At 43.1% G+C, this 25,600-nt stretch overlaps 1 protein-coding gene across 1 annotated transcript in view; it reads right to left on the minus strand.

Moving 5' to 3' along the window:
• Nucleotides 1-25,251, minus strand: part of LOC149286353 (epsin-1-like) — a 114,894-nt gene extending 89,643 nt beyond the window's left edge. The window contains exons 1-2 of the mRNA XM_089494216.1: nt 25,051-25,251; nt 7,642-7,891 (exon numbers count right to left, since the gene is read on the minus strand). Coding sequence (XP_089350342.1) covers nt 7,642-7,891; nt 25,051-25,251 — 451 coding nt within the window. The remainder of the gene's footprint in view (nt 1-7,641; nt 7,892-25,050) is intronic.
• Between the last annotated feature and the right edge of the window lie 349 nt (nt 25,252-25,600).

Genomic DNA, 25,600 nt, shown 5'->3' on the forward strand with positions numbered 1-25,600 from the left:
GAAATGCCATTGTGATAAAGAGATGAAAGTGTAAATTGTAAGTTTTTTATTACATTTTAAATAAAATAAATTTGCATTTTTATATCCGATTAATCGAAAAAATTAAAATAATCGTTAGTTGCAGCCCTACTCCCAGGCACAGAAATTAAGCTCACAGGGTTTGAACCCTTTTTGAATATAGGAACCACATCTGCCTTCCTCCAATCCTCTGGTACAATTCCTGAAAGAAAAGAATCCCGAAAGATTAGAAACAGAGGTTCACTTATTTCCTGACTCAGCTCCTTAAGTACTCGAGGGTGAATACCGTCAGGCCCCGGAGCTTTGTTAACATTTCTTCTTAACTTTCTTTAGTTGCTGCAGCACCTTGTCCTGAGCCATCCAATCACAGTTTGACTGCAATTTATTTTCAATATTCCTATGTATATCCATTGCCATAGGTTCCTAATTAATATGTACTGAGGAAAAAAGTTATTTAAAGTTTCTGCTTTTTCCTGGTCCTCCTCAACCAACACTCCACTCTCTGTTTTTAATGAACCTACGTTTTCATTTTTTGTTTTTTTTTTAGAATTTATGTACTTAAAAAATTTTTGGAGGTTAGTTTTGCTCTCTTTGGCTATCACTCTCTCATTTTCTAGTTTACCCATCTAATCACCTTTTCGCATGCTTTATTGGCTTCCTTATATCTTAGATAGGATGCCTCTGATTCGTCTGATTTAAATGCTGTAAAAGCCATTTTCTTATTTTTAATTTTCTACTTTACGTCCCTACTAAGCCCCATTGGTTTCAATTTGTTTCTTTTATATTTATTTCCTTGTTAACATACAAGCATACGCCTCCTCCCTTCCTGCTTTTTCTGTCCTTCCTAAATATATATAACCATTTAAGTTAACCGCCCAGCCATGGGTCTCATCCCACCATGTTTCTGTTATGCCTATTATATCATTTTGCTTAGTGTATGCTATTGCCTCTAGTTCCCCCATTTTGTTATTTAGGCTTCTTGCATTAGCAAGCATACATTTAATATAATCCTGAATCTCTTGAATTTTATGAGAATTTTTATTAATACATACCTCCTCTGTTCTGATCTTGCTCCTCCCCCATCTCCACCCTCTCCCTTGTTCTAATCTGAAGCCCCTCTCCTTTCTGTGCTATCTCCATTTTCAAGATCTGTGTCCCGCCCCCACCACTAGTTTTAAAAACTCCTCCAGCCTTCTAGCCATCCTGTCCCCTAGCACAGCAGACCCTCTTAGGTGCAATCCATCACCGCTATAAAGATTGGACCCAAGAGGAAAATCAGCCCGGTGCTCTAGAAAGCCAAAACACCCCTTCCTACAACATTTATTTACCAAACTGCCCCCAGTTATGCACATCTGTCCCCCAGCTTGCCACTCTGCCCCCATATATGCCTTATACCTCTTATATGCCAGATTCCACTGTGCCCCTGATATGTGTTATACTCCTTATATGCCAGTGATATGCAACTGAGCCCCCTGATATACCTTTTACCCCCAGATATGTTTTATGCCCCCCTGATATGCCTAATATCGATATGCCTTATACCCCCTATATGCCCTGAAATTCATAATAACCCCCCCCATACACCACTATAACTCACCCATACACCACTATAACTCACCCATACACCACTCTGGCTCCTCCCCCTCCCACACACCACTGGCTCCTCCCCCTCCCATACTCCACTCTGCCTCCTCCCCCCTCCCATACTCCACTCTGCCTCCTGTCAGCAACGGAGGTTCACAAGACACCAGGGAGCCGGGTAGAGAGGCAGAGTGGCGTATGGGAGGGGGAGGAGCCAGAGTGGTGTATGGGAGGGTGGCTCCCATACACCCCTCTGACTCCTCCTCCCTCCCATACACCACTCTGCCTCTCTACCCGGCTCCGTTACTGACAGGCACTTTCACTGCAGCTTCATAGAAGCCTCAGCGTAAGTGAAGGACAGTAACGGAGGCTGTCTGTGCGATGCAGACCCCCACCGGCTGACAGAGAGGATGATTCTCTGTCAGCCGGTGGGGGTCTGCATCGCACAGACAGTCTCCGTTACTGCCCTTCACTTACGCTGAAACCTGACTAATACCCCCAGATATGTCACTCCGTCCTCCCGAGATATGCCTTATACCCCAGATCTCATAGTGCCCTCAGAGTTACAGATCCATTAGCATCACACAGATACCATACTTTTATAAATAAGTGCTGGGTTAATCTTCACTGCCCCCAGGATTTAGATTCCCCTTAGTTTGCCCCCCCCTTTAACTATAACTGCACCTTAAGTTGACTTTATTAAATTAAATTAACCCTCAGTCCTCATCATTAAATTAACCCTAAACACCCCATTAACCATAACTACCCCTACATACTCCATCAACCACAACTACCCTAAATTAACCCTAAACATCTCATTAACCACAACTACCCCTAAATTAACCCTAAACACCCCATCAACCACAGCATCCCCTAAATTAACCATAAAGACCCCATCAACCACAACAGCCCCTAGATGAACCCTAAACACACCATTAACCACAACTGCGTCTAATTAACCCCAAACACCCCATTAACCATAGCTGCCCCTAAATTAACCCTAAACACCCCATTAACCATAACTTACTCTAAATTAACCCCCACCTCCCCTAACTTTTAGCAGCCCAAATATTAATTTTATACTTACAGTTAGATGAGTGTCACAGCCATGTGGTTCTGGAGAAGGAAGGGGCTGGGCCAGTTGTCGCAGTGATTACAGGGAGGGACTGGTAAGTAGGAGCTGCTGCTGTGAGTCACTGAAACGGATTATATAATGGGGGGTGTTTTTCCAGAGCGTTTGCTCTGAAAAAACCCTCATTTTATAAATCGATAAAAATCTATTCAACTAATCGATAATGAAATTCGTTTTTCATTATCGATTAGTTGTTGCAGCCCTATACCCATGTAAACTATATATTGTTTTTTTCAAGGAGAGATAGAGCTTTCTTTTGATACCATAGTTGGATGGTTAGCTGAAAATTTAGAATTAGAAATTTAGTAAAAACTAGCAAAAATTTGAAAAAAAAGTTTTTTTTACATTTTCCCTCTGAATCCTGACAAAATTAGGTAAAGTGACAGAAAATTCCATCCAGATTTATCAATTCAGGTGTCCTGATTTCAGAAATACCTAATTTATATAGATTTTCCATACTTTCCCAGCACATATAGGCAACACACTATAAGGTGTACATTACTTTATACAAAGCCGTTAAATTTTTACATTAGGTATGATGGGACTGCAACTCTCATTTTAAACAAATAAAACAAAAACACCCACAAAAAGGTATATTTATGTAAAGCAGACAATCCAGGCTATCCTATCAGGGGTATTTGGGCACTCTACATGCAGGTATTTGACCACCAATCAGTCAAAGGTGGCCACAGAAATTAGTTCATGCGCTTTTTTCACCAACGCGTCTTAGTATTTTGTAGCATTCTTAGGATTTTTTGTACAGGGTATGTGTTACGGCAGGGAAATCTATCCTAAATTGCCTAGTTTTTTTGTGGTTTTCTGGACTTTACAGGGCACAAACGGGACCATGCGCGTTATAGATTCCAAACGTGAAATTTTCACATTTTGGTTTAGTAGACCTGTGTCATTTGGGCCTGTTTAGCACCCCCTAATTATAAATACCCCATAAAAGTATATATTTCTGTAAAGAAGACAACCCAGAGTATCTCATCAAGAGCATTTGGACAATTTTCATGCAACCATTTGGCCGCCAATCACTGCCAAAGTCAGCCGTTGCTCTAATTTCCTGCACTTTTTTCACCAACACTTCTGTGTTGCTGAGGATTTTTGGCACAGGGTATGTGTTACAGCAGAGAAATCCAGCCTAAAGTGTTCAGTCGCCTCTCCTGATTACGTAAATACCCCACATGCCTAGTTTTTTGTGGTTTTCTGGACATTACAGGGCATAAGTTGTAACGTGCCGGCATACTGGGTCACGGTGTGTGCTAAGCCAATGCTATCTATGAAGCAGCTTAGCAGTCCCACAGAAGAACATGTTCCCATAAAAGTATACATTTTTGGAAAGCAGTCTACCAGAGTATTTCACCAGGAGCATTTGGACATTTTCCATGCAGCCATTTGGCCATCAATCACTGCCAAAGTCAGCCGTAGCAATAATCTCATGCGCTTTTTTCGCCAACACATCTGTGTTGCTTAGGATAATTTTGCACATGGTATACGTTATGGCAGAGATCCAGCCTAAAGTGTTCAGCCGCCTCTCCTGATTACGGAAATATCCCACATGCCTAGTTTTTTTGTGGTTTTCTGGACATTACAGGGCACCCACCAAACTAAACCCAAATTTTTTTTTTGGGGGGGGGGTTTGTAAGTTTTTAATTTTTTTTTTAAAGATCGTGGGGAGGAAAGGGTTAATTTAGGGTAAGACAGGTATTTGGGTGGTTATGTAATGATTTTTATTTATTTTTTTTGGCTGCAGCTCTGCACAATGCTCTGTCTCTCTCTCTCTCTCTCAGACGGAGGAGAGAGGCAGAGCATCTGCAGTAACTGTCACACGATCGCTGTGATTGGTCATCACAGAGGTCGTCATCACAGCAGTCGTCATCACAGCGGTGTGGCGTTACTGCCGGATGTGTGACACTGGGGGAATGCCCTGGGTGTGGGGCAATCCCCCAGGGCTAATGACAGACCGGAGGAATACCTGATCGCACGATCGGGCATAGATCTGTAACAGTTTACCGATCGGGTAGCCCAGCAGGGTCTAGACAGACCCTGCAGGGATACCCTGTCCTCCTGTGAACTTCCAGGTCACGTCAGTAGTGACGTGACCTGGAAGGGAAAGCCCGATCGGGCATTTCTATCTGTAACAGTATTCCGGCTTTGCGCCGGAAGCTGTGACAGGAGATCGGGCAGCAGAAAGCCAGCCTGATCTGGAAGGGCTAGACGTACCGGTACGTCCATAGGGGTTTCTTAATGGGTGTTTTTTGGACGTCCCGGTACGTCTATAGGGGACTGAAGGGGTTAAACAAAAACACCCATCAAAAATACAGTTAAAATTACAGAACTAGAGCTCAACAAAAACAGTCAAATAAATATATAACAATATCTGTGTACCTTGTGTAACCCCTTTTTCTCGTTTCAACTCGTTTCTTTTTAACACCTACTTAGAATAGCCTACATCAAAATGCAGAAGCAACTCAAGTGAGCAAGCTCTGTGAGTTAGTTGGGGCTTTATATAAACCCACACAGGTGAAACTAGGTAACCACTCCATCAATTAACTGAGCTGCAGCACACAGAAGAAAAAAAAAAACCCACACCCAAAACAGATGACTGAGTAATTAAATTCTACTAAATATAAGCTTTTTCCACAACTTGTACTCCTCCAAGGGAACTCCTGTTTCTTTTTAACTCCTACTTAAAATAGTCTACTGCAATGCAGACTCAATGCAGAAGACTCAATGCTTCTCAATGCAGAAGCAGTTAAGTGAGCATTATTGTGTATTTTATTTTCTTTTATTATCTCACACAGTTATGGAGGAATTTTGGTCTACTCTTTACAACATTGACTCAGTTCATTGAGGCTTGCAGGCATTTGTTTATGCACAGCCCTCTTATGGTCCTGCCGCAGCTTTTCAATCAGGTTAAGGTGTGGACTTTGGGCCATTGTAGCACCTTGATTATTTTCCTTTCAGCCATCCTGTTGTAGATTTGCTGTGCTTAACAATTGTAGAAACCCAAGATCTATTCAGGGGTGCTCATGTAAAAAAACCCAAAACAAAACAAAACACAAGAACAATAGTGTAGACTGTAGCTACAAACGGACCAATGTGTGGTGTATATTGCACTTATAATAGTGCCTAAATATTCATGCCCTTCTCAGTATCTCCCATATCTAGGTATTGCAACAAAAAGAGAAAAAACGAGACCAATGGTGTGGTATATTCTTTCTGGTGCGTATAGTATAAATAAATAGCTGAAACTCACAAGATCCACCGCACATAAAAATTATGTGCGCAATGAGCATGGGAATGGTTTGGGAGACTCCACGGTGCCCGGGATGTGTGTGTGTCTCATTCCGGTTCCTCTGCCTTCTTTCAGTGACATCCATAGGAACGGGGTCTGAGGGTATACAATTTACCAACCGAAAATTGGGGTGTTTTTGGTCAGAGTGTATATCAAAATAAAGTGCTATAGCAATAAATAACTGTATATAGATCAATTTATTATGGGACTAGCCAATTTAGATTATTTAGATAATTTAAATATACTTGATACCTAATTTTAAAAAATGGATCTAAAATGCATGTATATAAAGTCTGAATAAAAGTATATTCTTTCCTCGTTTCGCCGTATTGCGCTTCCTCAGGAGGTAAAAAAGGTCCTTCCTTTGGTTGCTGTGTGTGCCGGTTTTCTCCTTCATTTACATCCATTTAGGTTGCTCTTTGATGACATAATGGCGCCCATGCGTCGTTCCCCGGTGACGCAATGACGCCCGCGATCTTTTCTATATGTTTACCCTCATTGCCTTCTCCCTTCACTACTACATCCTTCTCTGGTATGCTGTGGTTCGTCTGCTTTCCTCTTCGTGGCGACGCCCTCCTTGGTCGGAGTTTAACCCTTGTCCTCACGGGGACATCAGCTTTCCTCATAAACAATATATTGCGTTATTACACCACTCCAATTCTAGCAACAGTGATGAAAAGCAACCACCACATTAGGAGGTAGAAAGGGGAGGGGGGGAATGGCATCCAGATAGAAAGTATCTTAGAGTCATGTGTATTATAACGTATTGGTCCGTTTGTAGCTACAGTCTACACTATTATTGTTGTTCTTGTGTTTTCTGTTTTACATGAGCGCCCCTGAATAGATCTTGGGTTTGTGCTTTACAACTTTTTGGATAGGGTTGTTTCTAAGGTGGCAGCTGTAAACAAAGGGAAGTATTTATCATTTATAAATATTTGACATTATCTTTTGAACCCTAAATTTATTTTGGGTTATCCAGTTCTCTTTCACTACTTAAGAATCACAATTTTAGCACAGGTACATACATAAAAATATGAGAAATGTAAAAAGGTTCCGATATTGTCAACAAAACTAATAAAAGGAAATTAAGATGCCAGCTACGAACACAGACATTCTAAATTATATCCGTTTAAAGCTGAATCATATGCTCGTCAACTCTGGCAATATTTGCAGAGGATGGTACTTCTTGCTGCCTGGGGAACTGGCAAAAAAAACAAACACAAACCCCCAGTAATTCTCCATATCATTGCTCAGAGAGGTAACCGCACGTACCAAAACGAGCAATGCCATTCTCAGTGTTAATCCCTGTCCCTCTCTTCCATGAATTCGAGAGGAAGACAAAATGCTTCATAATAGCACTTTTCGCTAGGGATCAAACAAATGATGAATTTTTACCTGAAATAACACTCCCCCCCCACCCCATGAGCCATATAAGCAGAAAAACCTTTACTATTCACTACCCCAAACACTAAAGCAAGTTTTTGGTAGTTTGATCGCACACAAAAAGCATTAAAAAAAAACCAAAAACTTTCTTGGTGCTTGAGGTTTTCCAAAGTCCTAATAAAAGATAACAGTTGAACATACTTAAATCATTAAAATATAATCTTACATGTTGATGTCTGAGCCAGTTTTTCCTTGGTCTTAAGGGCATGTGCTCTCTCTTCTTTTAGCCTCTCATCATCCTTCAGTAAAGAGACCAATTGTTTCGCCTTCTCTCTGACATTAACTCCCTGGTCTTTTCCATCTCTATCCACATACTGGAAATCTTTCAGGGTCTGTATAGCATATATGTTTTCTTTGCACTGCTGTGCCACACGTTCTGAACCAGTTTTAATTAAATATTCCATTAGAGTCATGGCCTACAGAGAAACAAAGTCACAACTATAATTTCAGATTAATTACTTTTACTTGCTGACTAACAATTCACTGTTATACTGGAACACATTCACATTTCTTTGCCACTATTGATTATATATATTTACGCATATTATTTGTGCCAAATATTTTTTATATATATTGTGTTTCTAAATGTTTCTCAAAAGACCTATACAAATTTCAAGCAGTTTGCACACTCAGGAGATTTTTTCTTTTCAAGGTGAAAGCAAATGACAGGTGGGTAAAATATTTCATTTTCATGGATCATAATCTTTTACAAGTTAAATAGGTTTCAGGGGGCAGATATCACAATATTATATCGTAAGTATTACTTTTGCTATGAAAATGTTTGTATACTGTAGTGAAGAACCGTGCTTCCACAACAGTAGGAGGCTTTCTAGTCAACTATTTTGGGCCCAAGACGCACGCGAGAAATTAGTTTTCATCTGCATTAGGCAGAATATACAGAACTGGCACACATTAAATTGTAGCCTGGTTAATAATACTCATACACTGCTGTTAGATCTTACCATTTCATCACTAAGTTTTAAATAGATATTGCTATTTACTTATTTGGAGGCAGCCTTGATATATAAAAATACATAAATAAGGGAAAAATCAATAAAAATGTTTCTAAAATATAGAAAAGGCCATCTTGTAAAGCTGTTCACATAGTTGTCTAGTTTTGGCACTGCCAGACCATTTCATTTACTGTATTGGCCGATTATAGACTGCAATTTTTTATTATTATTTGTTTTATATAGCGCCAAATTCCGTTGCACTGTACAATGGGTAGACAAGACATAACAAGTAGCATGTAACATAACACAGGGCTTGACAAGTTTGTTGTGAATCTAGGCGCCAGCTAAAAAAGTTAGGAGCCAGGATTTTTTTTTAAACTAACATCATCAGCCCACTTACTAAACTCACAGCATTTGACCTGGAAGCACCTTGGACTTTCAGGTCAGTGCTTTTTTTTTTTTTTTTTTTTGATAAAAAAAATTTACATTAAACGCTTTCAATGCCGATGTTCCATTGGAGCACAGCATTGACTGATATTTAGTCCCCACAAGCTTGTGGGGACAAATGTTAACCCCTGCAATGTCACAAATGTGTCAATTGTGGCATTGAAGGGGTTAACGCTGCACTGTCGCTCTCATGGAGCAATCAGGCAGCAGGGGAGGGTTGGGGCTGGTCTCCACACTCATGTGGAGACCGAAGAACCCTCTCCACCAGTCCCTGAAGCTGCCTCTGGCAGCTGGGACACAGAAGGTAGACCGGTGTCTGGTGGGAGGAGTCTCAAAGGGCTTGTGGGGGCTCATTTTTGCTGTTGCTGGTCTGCCTGGGCTTCCAGGCAGACCACCACCAGCAGAGCCCTGTACAAAACGGGAATTAACCCCTAAAATACCACGATCGCGGCATTGAAGGGGTTAACACTGCACTTTTGCTCTCATGGAGCGATCAGGCAGCAGGGGGATGTTGCGTCAGGTCCCCAAACTTGTGTGGAGACCCAATCAACACACAACCCCCTTCCCTGAAGCTGTCTGGCAGCTTAAAAACGCAATGGCTGGTTTGCCGGCAATCGTGTTTTCAGCCTACAGAATCACTCCGTGGGAGTGATCACAGGCTCGGAGTGGCTGTGCTGGTCTGCCCAGACACCTGGGCAGACAGCAGCAGCACCCTCGCAATCACACGATTGTGGCGAAGCGGGGGCATTTTTGGGGGGGATGTAGCAGGCTGACAAACACCTAGGTGTCTAGGATTTGTCGAGCCCTGCGTTATGGGGCAATAAGTACAGTGAGTACAGCGATACATCCGAGTGCAGTGATACCTCATATGAATGATTTTGCCTGGCTTTTTGGGGGCAAAAGGGCCACATTTGGGGCATGCACATTTTCCAGTGTTGAACTTTGGCATTTGGTGATCCACTGCCCATGCCCTATTTGGTACATCTTTGAGCAGGGCCATTTCAGTGTGCCAAGTAAAACCATATATTTTTGTGTGTATTTTTCCCCGCACACCTACTTTATGTATGAATTTATAGTTCCTGGTATATGTCGCTGTCACACGACACCCCAATGTGTGTTCAGCAACATCTCCTGAGTACAGTTATACCCCACATCCATGGGTTTGTCAGGTTTTTGGGGAACTAAAAGGCCACATTTGGGACGTGTGCGTTTTTCTAATAGGAAATTAGATGTGTGGCCATCCTTCTCCCCCCAGTGTTAACTGGGACATTGTTGAACCGGGCCAATTCAATTTACCCCATCAAATCATACATTTTTTAAAAGTAGACACCCCATGGGCATTTAATATGCCAGTATTTTAACTCCTTCCATGCAAGAATTGTTTTAAGCTAATGTGCTAATTTTAGGACCTGCTCACAAAAATATTTATTTTTTTTTAAATTTTTTGGAACTTGAAGGTTCCCCTGATGGTGACATCAGTGGGAAATTATTTTTACATTTTACTGTTTTTTTTAAACTATTTTTTTATTTTTTAATGTATTTTTACTAATCACACTGATTAGAAGGTTGGGCTCCATTGACTTGCATGGTTCAATGCAGTACCTGTATTCAACCTGCATGTGGAGCCAGAGTTCTCTATAGGGTCTGGAGACCGTCTAACGAACTTTTTCAACTTCATTGTTTTTTGTTTTTTTACAGGTCGCTTTCCGGAGCAGTCACAGCCCGTCGTGGGGTAAGTGTTTAGTGTCGCTGAATGCCTCTTGATAGAGGCATTTCAGCAACACCATTGAAGTTTAGGAGGTGATCGTTGATTGCCTCCTAAACACTTATAAAACGGGCGTCCGCCGCCATACAATGTATGGCGGACATTGATGCCCCCGGGGAGGGGCCAGACACGACCCCTAGTGCCGATGGCGGTGTTGCCGAATGCCTCGGACGCCGTTTGAAATCATGACGGTCCTGGCACGTCAATTGACGTTAACCCTTTGTTTTCGGGTGACGTGCCCCGACCATCAATTGTCATTAAGGGGTTAAAGAAGTGGGTCTTGAGGGATTTTTTGAAGGAATAAAAGGCAGGAAGAAAGACGTATAGGCCGGGGGAGGGCATTCCAGAGGATAGGGGCAGCCCTTGGGATTTCCCCCCCTAACTTAAGTCTTTAATGTGGGGGTGCGTCCTATAATCGGGAATCCGCAATTCATATCACCCGATGCCCAGGACATGCAGTTTTGGACGCCATAAAGGGTTTTTTTTTACTTTTTCATTCAGCATCGCGCAGACGTTCACCGGCTGCCAGACAGGAGGATCCCCTGCAGCACTGCAGGGAACCTGGATCCTCCTCTCTGGCAGCCGATGCCATGCGCACAGACATCCACCGGCTGCCCCCCCCAGACACCAGGGAGTCTGGAGCACGGGGGGGGGGGGGCAAGTTCCGTAGGTAAGTATGGGGAGTTAGCAGAGTGGCATATGAATTAAGGGGGACCTTAGAAATTTGGAAAACCATTTTGTTTGTATATAACATTCTATCAAAAGAAGAACTACATAAGAGATACTGAAAAAGTTAAAATACATGTATTCATGTTCATTAGATAAAATGCTGTTTTACAATTCCACTAATGTGCATTTTTTCTTTACAAATTTTCTTCTTTAAAATAAAATAGCACCAAACTTTATGGGTGCAGCCTATGATCTGGACAATACGGTAAATCTTCTTGACTTTCATAGCACCCCTCAGTGAAGGTTACTATCGGGCCTTTTTTCACTTAGATTATAAACTCATATATATATATATATATATATATATATATATATATATATATATATATATATATATATATATATATATATATATATATATATATGAGTTTATAATCTATTTGATGTGTGTGCGCTGATTTAGAGATTGTGTATGATTTTGGTTTTCAGCAGCACCCCCTTATAATTAATGCTAGTTTAGGTGAGTGCTTCCTTTTTGTATTTGTTAGATAGATATAGATATATATATATATATCTATGTATATCTATCTATCTCTATATTATCTCTCAAGGAGATAAATATTCTACACTAACCCCTTAATGACAATTGACGGCCCAGGACCGTCATGACTTTAAACGGGTGCAGAAAGCAAACGGTGTTGCTGTAATGCAATCAGCAACACCGTGATCGGCATCAGGGGCTGTATCTGGCCCCTTCCCTGGGGCGTCAACATCCGCCATACACTGTATGGCGGCAGACGCCCATTTTAAAAGCGTTTAGGAGGCGATCAATGATCACCTCCTAAACTTCAATGGTGTTGCTGAAATGCCTCGATCAGGAGGCATTCAGCAACACCAAACAAACACTCACCCCAGGACGCGTTGTGACCGCTCCGCAAAGCGGTCACAGCCCCCACTGCGAGTGATTTCGCCAACTGCAAGATGGTGGCCGCCATGTAAAATAATAAAGATGAAAAAGTTCGCTATATGGTCTCCAGACCAGGTACTGCATTCACCATGCAAGTCAATGGAGCCCAGCTTTCTAATCACAGTGTGATTAGTAAAAAGAAAAAATAGTTGCTGTTTAGTGTGACAGCGACATATACCAGGAGGTATAAATTTATACCTAAAATAGGTGTGTGGGGAAAAACACACACAAAAAAATACTACTGCAAACTTTACAAAAATGCTGGTGGTAAAATGTGTGCATGCAAAGAGTTAAAATACCAGCATTTAAGATACCCTGGGGCGTCTAGTTTTGAAAGATATATGGTTTTATAGGGCACATTGAAAAATGCGCATGCCCCAAATGTGGCCCTTTCCCCCCCCAAACAGCCAGGCAAAATCATTCATGTGAGGTAGCTCTGTACTCAGGAGATGTTGCTGAACACATATTGGGGTGTTTTATGATAGTGACATATACCAGAACCTGTTAATTCATACCTGAAGTAAAATGTGTGTGGAAAAAAAAAAACCTGCAAAAAATGACTACCACAAAGTTTGACAAAGACTGGTGGTAGATATGCTGCATGGAAAGAGTTAAAATACTAGCATTTGAAATACCCTGGGGTGTCTAGTTTTCAAAAATATTGATTTGATGGGGTAAATTGCATTGGCCGGCTTCATAGATGCCCGAAATGGAACATGGGGGGAAGAATTACCAGATTTGGAAAAAATGGTTTTGAAATAGCAAACCGCTACCTGTACTTATTGCCCCATAACCTGCAGAAAAAAAAACCATTGGCTATTTCTAAACTCAGGACGAATAGTAGAATCTATTTAGCAGGTTTTTTTTCCATTACCTTTTATAGATGAGTAAAAGATTTTTCAACTAAAAGTTAGAAGTCATTTTTTTTTTTTTTTTTTTTTTTAATAGTAAATTATATGATACAATCAAAACAATGTCATCTAAAGAAAGCCCTTCTTGTCCTAAAAAAAATAAAATATATATATCACTTGTGTGGGTTCAGTAAACAGGAAAGAAGAAAATTACAGTTAAACACGAGCAGCGCAGGAATGTTAACAGCTATTGTCACGAAGGATACAAAAAAAAAAAATCAGCCTGTCATGAAGGGGTTAATGAAATGTGAAACAGGATGGGGAAACGAACCATGTACCACAGAGTTGAGGTACTTTGTTGCCAATAATGCAATAATGGCAAAATAGGTCGGAAGGCAAGAACAATCAGATATTTATTGCCGCTATTAAATCAAACAAAAACAGATTTTAAATTTTGTTAAATCCTTTCCACATAAGAGGGAGGTATACTCATCTCTGGAGACAGGGTAGAGTAACTTTTTTGCTCTTCCCTCCCTAGCTCTGCTTCTAAACTTTCTGGCTACACACCACGATTCATGTTGCGCTTTTGTTAAATCCTTCAGTTCAAGGGGTTTTCAGTGCCAGAGCTACAGTGGGGCAAAAAAGTATTTAGTCAGCCACCAATTGTGCAAGTTCTCCCACTTACAAAGATGAGAGAGTCCTGTAATTTTCACCATAGGTACACTTCAACTATGAGAGACAGAATGAGACAACAAAGTCCATAAATCACATTGTCTGATTTTTAAAGAATTTGCAAATGATGGTGGAAAATAAGTATTTGGTCAATAACAAAAGTTCATATCAATACTTTGCTATATACCCTTTGTTGGCAATGACAGAGGTCAAACGTTTTCTGTAAGTCTTCACACACTGTTGCTGGTATTTTGGACCATTCCTCCATACAGATCTCCTCTAGAGCAGTGATGTTTTGGGGCTGTTGCTGGGCAACACGGACTTTCAACTCCCTCCAAAGGTTTTCTATGGGGTTGAGATCTGGAGACTGGCACTCCAGGACCTTGACATGCTTCTTACAAAGCCACTCCTTCGTTGTCCGGGCGGTGTGTTTGGGATCATTGTCATGCTGAAAGACCCAGCCACGTTTCATTTTCAATGCCCTTGCTGATAGAAGGAGGTTTTCACTCAAAATCTCACGATACATGGCCCCATTCATTCTTTCCTTTACAAGGTCCTGGTCCCTTTGCAGAAAAACAGCCCCAATGCTTCACCATAGGTATGGTGTTCTTTGGATGCAACTCAGCATCCTTTCTCCTCTAAACACGACGAGTTGAGTTTCTATCAAAAAGTTCTACCTTGGTATGACCATATGACATTCGATAGCACTTATCACTTTTGTCTAACTTGAAGATTTACCATTTATGACAACTCTGTACTCTATCTCTAAGCCAATGTTCAACCCAAGAACAAGAATTTGCATCTAGACCAATTTCTTTCAGTTTGACTAACCAATTGTGCGGAACCGTGTCAAAAGCCTTGGCAAAATCCAAGTAGATTACATCCACTGCAACACCCTGATCTACACTTTTACTTACTTCTTCGTAGGATGCAATTAAATAAATTTGACATGACCTATGTTTACGAAAATCTGCTTGGAGGAAATGTAAGATGCTGCTAATAGAGACATTATCCCACTGAAGTTCTGCTAGAAAACCAGGAGCAGAAGGATTTCCGGATCTTATACCGGAGATTGGTAACCTGCTTTCGGCACTTCATCAGGGTATCAGCCAACTCTTCGGAAAGACCAGCCTGGATCAATTTCTGCCTCTCAGGAGCCACACTGACAATTTGAAGTAAGCGGGGTTCAGGTGGAGCACAGGCCCTTGATGGAGCAGAACCGGCTTGATTTTCAGCTTTTTTGGATGCTCTACGGACAGACATATCAACTCTGGGCCAATTGGGAGCTACCAGGATAACCTGGCATCTTCCCAAAAACCCTGGTGATGAGAGGAAGAGAGATGTAACCCAGTCTGAGAAAAGGCATCCAGAGCTAAGGGGTGGCCTGCTGACGACAGGGAAGAAATTCGCCTTGAAGAACAGACATTCTGCTGAGGAACTCCGCTGTGATGTTCTCCTTTCCATGCAGGAACACAGCGAAAAGGTGAGCGATACTGGACTCTCCATGTACTCAGTCTTTTCACTTGAAACCACCGTCTGCGGGAAAGTGAACACTGGCTGGAATACTTCCTTGAGAGCGCCGGAATGGACCGATAACATGTCCCCAGGATGAAATTCTGTGGAGAACAGATATAAATTAGAGTCCATGCCAGGGCAGGCCTTGTAGACACCATTATTCTCAGAAGACACATGACGAGCCTAAGAATGGAGAGACATCTGGATAGAATCAAGTGGTGAGGCTGGTTATATTTTGAACTTTGTCTCCCGGCAGGAAAGTCTTCCAACAGGAGGTGTCCAGGATCAATCCCAGGAAGGAAATTGATAATTTCATCCAAAATCCTGTAAATCTGCTGAGTTAGAAGATCTGGAGAGCTTGCTGCCAGTCGTCTGAATAAGGGACCACTTTGATGCCTTCCTTCCTCAGGAAAGCAACAACTCCTGACAGCAGTTTGGTGAAAATTCTTGGTGCAGAAGCAAAACCAAAAAGGAAGGGCCTTGAACTGGAAGTGAAGAACCCCTTTTGTGGAAGGGAAAGCTACCCGAAGGAACTTTGCGACTGTCTGATGGGAACATGAAGATAGGCACCTTGAAGATAGACAGTAGCTAGAAAATCGCCCTTGAAAAGAAGCTTTATGATGGATCTGATTGACTCCATCCTGAATTTTCTGTAAGCCACAAAACAGTTGAGAAACTTGAGATCTATAATCGGTCTTAAACCTCCTGAAGATTTGGGAACAACAAAGAGGTGGAAGTAAATACCTCTCTCTATTTGACCCGAAGGCAAAGGAATACACACCTATTTCCAAAATCTTGGATAAGATTCAGAAGGGGCGTTGATATCATAAACCAGGGGTCCCCAACCACCGGTCCACCAAACTGGGCCCTGGTGCCAAAAAGGTTGGGGACCGCTGTCATAAGGAGGAGTGCTGACAAGCTCCAGACCTATGCAAATGATTCCCAGAGTCCAGGTGTCTCAAGATATTAGAGCAGTTTCGGCAAAAAATGCTTGTCACCAGTAGCTTTTTCCAACAGAACTTTTAGTTCTTTCCCGAACAAATCTTTCCAAGAGAAGGCGATCCCACACAAATGGTGCTCGGAAGTTGAGTCTTCTGATCGGGACTTGAGCCATAGAGCTCTTCTAGAGACCACTGATAGGGCAGAGGCCCTAGCACCCATACGGACGGATTCCATAGCTGAATCGCAGAAAAACGAAGCCGCACTGTTCATATCCAAAATGCCACGGAGAATATCTACGCCTGCACTACCCAGGATATCATCAATTTGTTGGAGCCACAAACAGATAGCTCTGGCCACTTAAGCAGCCGCAATGCTTGGTTTGAAAATAGCTGCTGAGGCCTCAAAAGTCCTCTTAGCTGCCCCTTCAGCCTTCCTGTCCATGGGATCTGGAAAATGAGAGGAATCTTCCAAGGGAATAGCAGATATTCTGGTGGCCCTGGCCACTGGAGCATCTATTTTGGGAGCAAAACAGAGCTCAGGGAAATCATCTGGGAAAGGAAACAATCTGGAAACTCTTCTGGAGATAGTTTCTAGAGCTTTCCAGTGGTCAATAATAGATTTTAAGGTTTCATGGACTGGAAAGGCCTTAGGCTTCTTAAAAGAACCTTGAAAAAACAGGAGAGGAACAGCTTAAAGTGAAAACAGACCAAGTCCAGAGCGGCTCTCACTGCAATAACCAGCTTGTTCACCTCCTCTACAGGAAAGAAATAGGTCACTTCAGAAAGCTTCCCTTCTTCCGGAGATTTGGGTTCCTCCAGGTGCCAGTCCCTAGGTAGAGGATCAGGACAAGAGGTTTTAGCCTGGGAAAAAGAATCCAAAACAGATAATCTCATGTGCTGAAAAGTGGAGTGGAACTCAGCCTTTATCCATTCCTTAAAATCAGGTGATCTGTCATTTATTTACCAAACGTTTACCGGCATTCGTACCTGCATACATTCAAAACGATCGGTAAGCAGGAAGTCATGCTGCTGGGGGAATTGAGGCTGATCTCCCTGTGTAGGCGAGAAAGTTGCACTGTAGCCGAGTGTGCAGCCGAATGTATGGTATTGGCATGTGTGTGTTATTGTAAGGTGTTCATGAGCATACAGTTAGTATGTGTGTTAGTTTACACAGATCAGCCATAACATTATGGCCAACTGCCGAAAATTGTATTGGATCCCCTTTTGCCGCCATAAGACTCCACTAGATCTCTGAAGGTGTGCTGTGGTATCTAGCACCAATACATTAGCAGCAGATCCTTTAAATCCTGTAAGTTGTGAAGTGGGGCCTCCATGGATGCATCCTGGTGCCAAGTATTCCCCAGGTAAGCATTAACTTTTCCAGCAATTTGAGCTACAGTAGCTCATCTGTTGGATTTGACAAGGGCCAGCCTTCACTCCCCACAAATGCATCAATGAGCTTTGGCTGCTAGTGATCCTGCCGCCAGTTCATCACTCTTCCTTCCTTGGCCACCCAACAAGAGCGACAGTTTTGTAGATGCTTTGACCCAGTCACCTAGCCATCACAATTTGGCTCTTGTCTCTCAGATCCTTATACTTGTCCATTTTTCCTGCTGCACATCAACTTTGAGGACCAATTGTTCACTTGCTGCCTAATATATCCCATCTACTGACAGGAAGATTATTAATGTCACTTCACCTGTCAGTGGTCATACTGTTAAGGCTGATCGATGTATGGTGTTTTGTTATTAGTGTATGTGTGGATGTCAGCATCAGGTGTTAAAATGTGTGTGTCTCACACTCTCTCTCAGGGGTGAGCCTAGGGTTAGAGGAGGAAGAGGAGGAGGGGAGAACGGATGTGCGCTGTACAGGGACACAGCATCACGTGACACATGCAAGCATAAAGGATAAACAGACATTTTTTTAAATGGATTAATATTTTTGCTCTTATCTGTGAGATCTTTATTAAATGGATAATCATTGATATATTTGCCAGATATTTCATGTACTGATCAATGTTTTATTAAAAGGTTTCCTATTCAATGTATATTATATATATATATATATGAGATATCCATCTTTAGAATGAGACTATTAATTGTATGTATAATTTATATTAAGGGGGCATATGATGGTGAAGCATCACCTTAGACACCAGGGAAAGGGGAGATATGACCAAACCTTTAAATACATGAAAAAAAATAGTAATTTTACTTACCGTAAATTCTTTTTTCCTTAGTGTAGTGTCAGTACCACGGGGTGTCGCTCTTCCTGGGACAAGGACCTAGAACCGAAGAGGTTAAGATACCTCCTAACCCCTCCTACTCCTCCCTATAAGAGCCCCGGCAACCCTCATACCTTCAGAAAGTACCAAGAAACACAAGATAGCTTGCAAAAAATAATTTTAATACAAAAATGCACAGGGAGGGATATATGTACTGACACTACACTAAGGAAAAAAGAATTTACGGTAAGTAAAATTACTATTTTTCCCGTCGTGTAGTGTCAGTACCACGGGGATATAGCAAGATGACCCCTCCTGGGTGGGGAAAAAAACGGTCACGAGGTAACTGCCTGAAGCACCTTACGCCCGAAGTCAGCATCAGAGGAGGAGAAGATGTCTAGCCGGTAATGCTTGATAAACGTGTGAAAGGAAGACCAAGTAGCTGCTTTGCATATTTCTTCTGGAGATGCCGAAGACCTTTCAGCCCAGGATGTAGCCATAGCTCTGGTGGAGTGAGCAGTAATGCGGGATGAAAGAACCTGACCACTGAGAGAGTAGGCTAAGCGAATAGTATCGGAAAGCCATCGAGATATCGTGTGCTTGGAGGCCGCATTGCCTGTGGATCTACCAAAATAATTAACAAACAATTGATCCATGGAGCGGAAAAAAGCAGTGCAGTCTATATAAATTCGTAGAGCTCTGTGGACGTCTAAAGTGTGCCAGAGTGATTCTTCCGGAGTTGAAGGAGACGGGAAGAAAGAGGGCAAAATTAATGGCTGATTGACATTAGCTTCAGAGATAACCTTGGGCAAAAAAGAAGGTTTAACATACAGGACGACTTTATCTTGGTGGAAAATAGTAAATTCTGGAGCCGCGGAAAGAGCTTGAAGTTCACTGACCCTCCTCGCTGAGGTAATGGCCACCAAAAAAGCCGTCTTGAGGGATAAAAATTTTAGAGATACCTCTTCCAAAGGTTCGAATGGTTCAGAGCAGAGTGCTTGGAGGACCAATGACAAATCCCAGGAGGGAAAATGCGAACGTCTGGGAGGCCGTCGAATGATGGCAGCCTTAAAAAAACGTCTGACGAGAACTTGGGACGCCAACTCCGACAGGAGAAAATGACTCAGGGCTGAAACCTGTCCCTTAAGCGTCGAGACTGTGAGACCCGCTGAAAAACCTTCCTGCAAAAAATCCAGAACAGAACTTGTGGGGGGAGAAGAGAAATCCAAACCTTTGGAGACACACCAGTGGAGAAATTTATTCCAGACTCGAAGATAAATAGTGGACGTAGATCTTCGTACTGAACCCAAGAGGATTTCTGACATAGAATTGGAAACGCCTCTGCTCTGGAGGATCATCCTTGCAGCAGCCAGGCCGTCAATCTGAACTGCAGAAGAACATCCTTGGACAGGTTCTTGTTTTCCAGAAGATGGGAGGAAACTGGCAGCTCCCATACTGAAATCGCCATACTGAGCAGCTCCGAAAACCAACTTCGATTCGGCCAATAAGGGAGAATAGCTAAAACCCTGGCTCTGTCTACCCGAATCTTTAGGAGGATCCGAGGAATCATGGCTACTGGAGGAAACACATAAGCCATCTTGAAAGACCAAACCACTGACATTCCGTCTAGCAGGGGGGGATTGTCCTGCCTGTAAAGGGAGGCGAAAACTGGCAATTTCCTGTTTTGTCTGGTCGCCATAAGGTCTATATCTGGTAGGCCGAATCTTTGAACTAGGAGAGAAAAAATGCTCTTGTCCAGGGACCAGTTTGCTTGGGAGCAACGAGATCTGCTGAGATTGTCTGCCAGACAGTTGTCTACTCCTTTGATATGTGTCGCTGCTAAATCCTCCAGGTTTCTTTGGGCCCAGCGCATGAGATGGTCTGAAAGGTCCTGTAGCCTTGGAATCCGAGTGCCACCCTGTCTGTTTATATATGAGACTGTGGTGGCATTGTCGGACTGGATTCTCACAGCTTTCCCCCGTAATCTTGGACCGAAGGTCTTGAGTGCCAGGAACACAGCTTTCAGTTCCCGAAAGTTTGATGATTGGGCTTGATCGATTAAGGACCAACTGCCCTGACTGCAGAGGTCGAGTAGATGAGCTCCCCAGCCTACCTTGGAGGCATCCGTGGTGAGGGTGATCCAATGACGTGGTAGAAAAGATCGCCCTTGGGTGAGGCGCTCCTTTGCTTTCCACCAATTCAGCCGGAGTAAAACCTCCCTGGATACCGTGAAGGTAACATCTAGATCCTCCGGTCTCCTGGACCACTGTTGTAGGATGTCCCATTGCAGGGGTCTCAACTGCGCTTTGGACCAGCTTACTGCCGGAATACACGCTGTAAGACTGCCCAGGATACTCATAGCCAACCTGAAGGAAAGGGTTGGATTTTGTTGCAGAAAGGAAACCTGATTCTTTATCTTCTTGATCTTGGAGCGTGGGAGATAAAGTCTCGAAGAGACGGAATCCACTATGAGCCCCAGAAACTGGATCTTCGTAGTTGGAATCAGGTTGGACTTTTTGTAATTTATGATCCAGCCGTGTTCCCCCAAGCATCGGGTCGTAAAGCTGAGATGTGCCCGGAGCTCCTGAGAAGAACTTGCTTTTAGCAGCCAATCGTCTAGATAAGGGACGACTGTGATCCCCTCTTTCCGTAAAGCCGCTGCAATAGGAGCTAAAAGCTTTGTGAAGATCCGAGGAGCCGACGACAGGCCAAAAGGGAGAGCAGTAAACTGGAAATGACGAACTCTTGTCCCGACTCTTATGGCAAACCTGAGATATTTCCTGGAGGCTATGGCGATAGGCACATGGAGATAGGCATCTTTTAGGTCTAACGTAACCATAAGGTCCCCTTGTCTCAACAGGCGGGTAACCGTGAGAATGGATTCCATTCTGAAGTGACGGTAAGGAATATATGCATTGACTTTCTTTAAATCCAGAATTGGACGGAAGGACCCATCCGGCTTTGAGACCAGGAAGAGACGGGAATAAACTCCCTGAAACTCCTGATACTTTGGAACAGGCTCTATGACACCTTTTTTTAGAAGGGTAAGGCTTTCGGCCAACAGTGCTGAGTTCTTCACCTGAGAGGGGTAACACGAAATCAGGAACAGAGGACGAGGAAAACTGGAAAACTTTATCCTGTACCCGTCCGCAATGATCCTGAGGACCCAGGAATTGTTTGTGGTTTGCCTCCATTTTGGTAGGAACCATTGCAGACGACCTCCAACACCGTCAGAACTTCCTACCCTCTGGTTTCTTAGGGTGTTCCTGAAACTTTCTCTCGTGTTGTTTACGAAAGGCTTGAGTCTTGAAAACTGGTTGAAAAGGCCTGGAAGGTCTATACTGGTATCGCTTGTTCCATCTGCTTTTCCTATCCTGAGGAAGTGCCTTTTTAGTATCAGACATGTGTCTGATCAGTTCCTCCAAGGAAGAACCGAATAGCCTGGTTTTTTCAAAGGGCAGATCGCATAGAGTAGATTTGGAGGCAGTATCTGCTGCCCAGGAACGTAGCCATAATGCCCTTCTGGCAACGGAAGACAAACCCATGTTACGGGCTGAAAGCTTAAGGCCCTCTTCTGCAGCTTCCAGCAGGAAGCTATTAGCCAGTGTCAGGTTTTTAAATAGTTTAGATAAACCTTCATCCATAGATTCTGAAAGACTGCCCTCTAAGGACTGCAACCAGACACCCTGCGCTTTAGCCACAGATGCGCTAGACAACGCCACTTTACACTGGAATCCAGATGATTGGTAAATACGTCTGCAAGACGTTTCTGCCCTCTTATCCATAGGATCCTTAAGACCAGCCACTTCACTAATGGGAATGGTCGTACGTTTGGAAAGCTGGGCTATCTGGACGTCTACTTTAGGGATATCTTCCCATTTTTCATCGCCCTGAAGGTAAAAAAGCTGCTTAGAGTGCTTTGATATAAAGGCTCTTTTGCCTGTATTATTCCACTCTCTATACATGAGATTCTGCATGTGAGATAACATGGGCAACCCTTTGGGGTGCGCTGACAGGTCTGAATCCTGAAAAAGCCGTGAGACTTCCTTAACAAATTTACGCAGCTCCTGTGGAGGAAAATTGGTCTAATCCTCTGACTCCCCACTAGATGAAGCTGAATAGGATGAACTAGAAACCTCCCCAGAGGATAAATCAGAATGAGGGGATAATACCCTCTTACGTTTGTGGGATTTAAGTTTAACGGGTTCCACAGGTGTAGCTGCTGCTGCTTTAAACGTTTCAAACGTTTGCGCCAGGTTGTCCTGGAACCAACCTAAAAAAGACTGCATGTCTTTTTGTTTTTCTTTTGCCAAACTCTCAGCAGAGCAGGCATTGCAAAATTTCTTCTTACAACCATCCGGCAACGGAGTGGCACATTCAGTGCACGATAAATGTTTGGTTTTAACCACAGCCTTTTTTGGAGCAGGTGTAAAAGATTTCTCTTTATCCGGCCTATCTGGTGAAACCGGACCAGACATCTAATATAAAACACAAAAAAAAAAAAAAGGATTTGACAGGGTAAGATTAACCAAATCCTACCTTACAACTCCTCAATCCGTGTGGGGGGGCTGGTGACACGGAAATCCCAGTGTTGACAAGCTCCTCTGCTGTCAGACTGGGCAGCACAGCTATATATATGCGAAAACCAGTTAGTTTTCGCGCCCTGAACAAGAGAAACTGAATCACGCATGCTCAATAGCGTGTCAGTACTCTTGGTGGAACGCAGCGCCCTCTGGCGTGCGTTCCACCGCTGTGCGCATGCTCCAACCTGCCGGCATAAGAGCGCGGCGTCTAAACGGCTCCGTAACGTCCGCCGATGCGGACGTTACTCCTCGCTCTGCTCACCACCCGGGGAGCAATCGGAGGGAACCCCCGGACACAACCCGTGTGCCCCACCAATGAAAAAAAAAAAAACAAGGTCCGTCCCTGACAAGGGACAAGGAAAGAACTGAAGGTATGAGGGTTGCCGGGGCTCTTATAGGGAGGAGTAGGAGGGGTTAGGAGGTATCTTAACCTCTTCGGTTCTAGGTCCTTGTCCCAGGAAGAGCGACACCCCGTGGTACTGACACTACACGACGGGAAAAACATGATTTAAAAAACTAGCTTCTACCGTATTTGCTCGATTATAAGACGACCCTGATTATAAGACGACCCCCCAAAATCTGAATATTAACTTAGGAAAAAAAGAAAAAGCCTGAATATAAGACGACCCTAAAGGAAAAAAGTTTTACCAGTAAATGTTAATTCATGTAAACTATTTTTTTTAATAAAAGCTATGATTGAGAAAAATATTTTTTTTGTTTTTATTTCTTGTATTTTCCAACCTGTCCCCCAGTTACGCACATCTGCCCCCAGGCTTGCCACTCCAATATGGCACTGTGGCCCATGATATGCCTTTTAACCCTCTATATGCCACTGTGCCCCATGGTATGCCTTTTGACCCCCTATGTGCCACTCTGCCTCCAGAAATGCCTTATACCCCTATATGCCACTCTGCCTCCAGAAATGCCTTATACCCCTATATCCCATTCTGGCATTTAGGGGGTTAAAATGCATATTATGGGGCAGAGTGGCATATAGGGAGGTATAAGGCATTTCAGGAGGCAGAGTGGCATTAAGGGAGTTAAAAGGCATTGTATAGAGCACTCTGCCTCCAGAAATGCCTTATACCCCTATATGCCACTCTGGCATTTAGGGGGTTAAAATGCATATTATGGGGCAGAGTGGCATATAGGTGTATAAGGCATTTCAGGAGGCAGAGTGCTCTATTAAATGCCCCCTTAACGCCACTCCAGAAATGCCCTATGCCCCCATTTAACACACACACACACACACACACACACACACCCTATACCCCCATTTAACTAACACACACACACACACACACACTCTCCCCTCTCCTCCCCTCTCAGCCCTCTCTTACCGGTGTTTCCAGCCGGGGCAGCGGGTTGACGTCGCCTTCTGCTGCAGCCGGAAGGAGGTGGAGTTGGCAGCGGGGGTTTGTCTGCGTCCGTCGCGTATACTTTCCCCGGCTGTCAGAGATCAGAGTTCCCCGCACCGGTGCGGGGAACTCTGATCTCTGACAGTCGGGGAAGGTTTGCGCGACGGACGCAGACAACCCCCGCTGCTAGCCACACCTCCTTCCGGCTGCAGCGGACGTTGTCTACGCGGATCGCGTAGACGTCAACCCGCTGCCCCGGCAATACAGCAGGAAGCACCGGTAAGTGTGTGTATGATGGGGGGGGGGTGAGACAGGAGGATCCAGGTCCCCTGCAGCGGTGCGGGGGATCTGGATCTTAGTCTCCTAATCAGACTCTATTTGAGGTCTGATTAGAAGACGACCCCGATTAGAAGACGAGGGGTATTTTTCAGAGCATTTGCTCTTAAAAAAACCTCGTCTTATAATCGAGCAAATACGGTAACTGTATGGCAGTTCACATATATATAAATAATATGAAAGCAACTTTACTGTTGTAAAGTAATTAGTAAGTAGTGTGCAAATGCATTATGAGGGTTCTGAAACCTAAGGTTTGTTTTTTTTTGCACTAATGCATAATTTCATAAAACTTACTTTATAAACGTGTCGCCAGTTTTTGCCATGGTCATTAAGTCGTTTCCATATCATGCTCATGATTTCTGAGAATGCCACAACATTGTAGGTGAGATCAGCAATCTCTGACATAAGAGAACTGGATGGTCCCCATGGGTCATTTGATGTGGCCTCTCTCACTTTGATTTCTGCCTCTGAATAATTATGTACAATATTTTTCATTTGACGACGTAGTGAAGAGGTAGACATGTTTGGCCCAGATCACAGGCCTGCCTGTACGCAATTAGCAATTCAAAAAAAGGTCTTTGCAGGTAACTGTATTCCGATTTTTCGGGATACCTAAATACAACCACCTTTGCTTAAAAGCAAAAGAATGCCTTCATGAGGTGTCCGTAAGTATTATGTTCTGCCATTTTAATCCACTGGTGATGCACCTGAAACATAAAAAGTATATGTAAATTGCAAAGCAACACATTTAATGCTAAATAATATTGGCAATTTTTGTTTTGCATGAGTATACTGATTAAATCAGGTTAATCTAATTAAATGGTCAAAACCTTTTTTTGAAGCT

This window comes from Sceloporus occidentalis, unplaced genomic scaffold (genome assembly GCF_023333645.1).
Source record: "Sceloporus occidentalis isolate IW3139 unplaced genomic scaffold, rSceOcc1.0.p SCAF_70, whole genome shotgun sequence".
Classification (NCBI taxonomy): domain Eukaryota; kingdom Metazoa; phylum Chordata; class Lepidosauria; order Squamata; family Phrynosomatidae; genus Sceloporus; species Sceloporus occidentalis.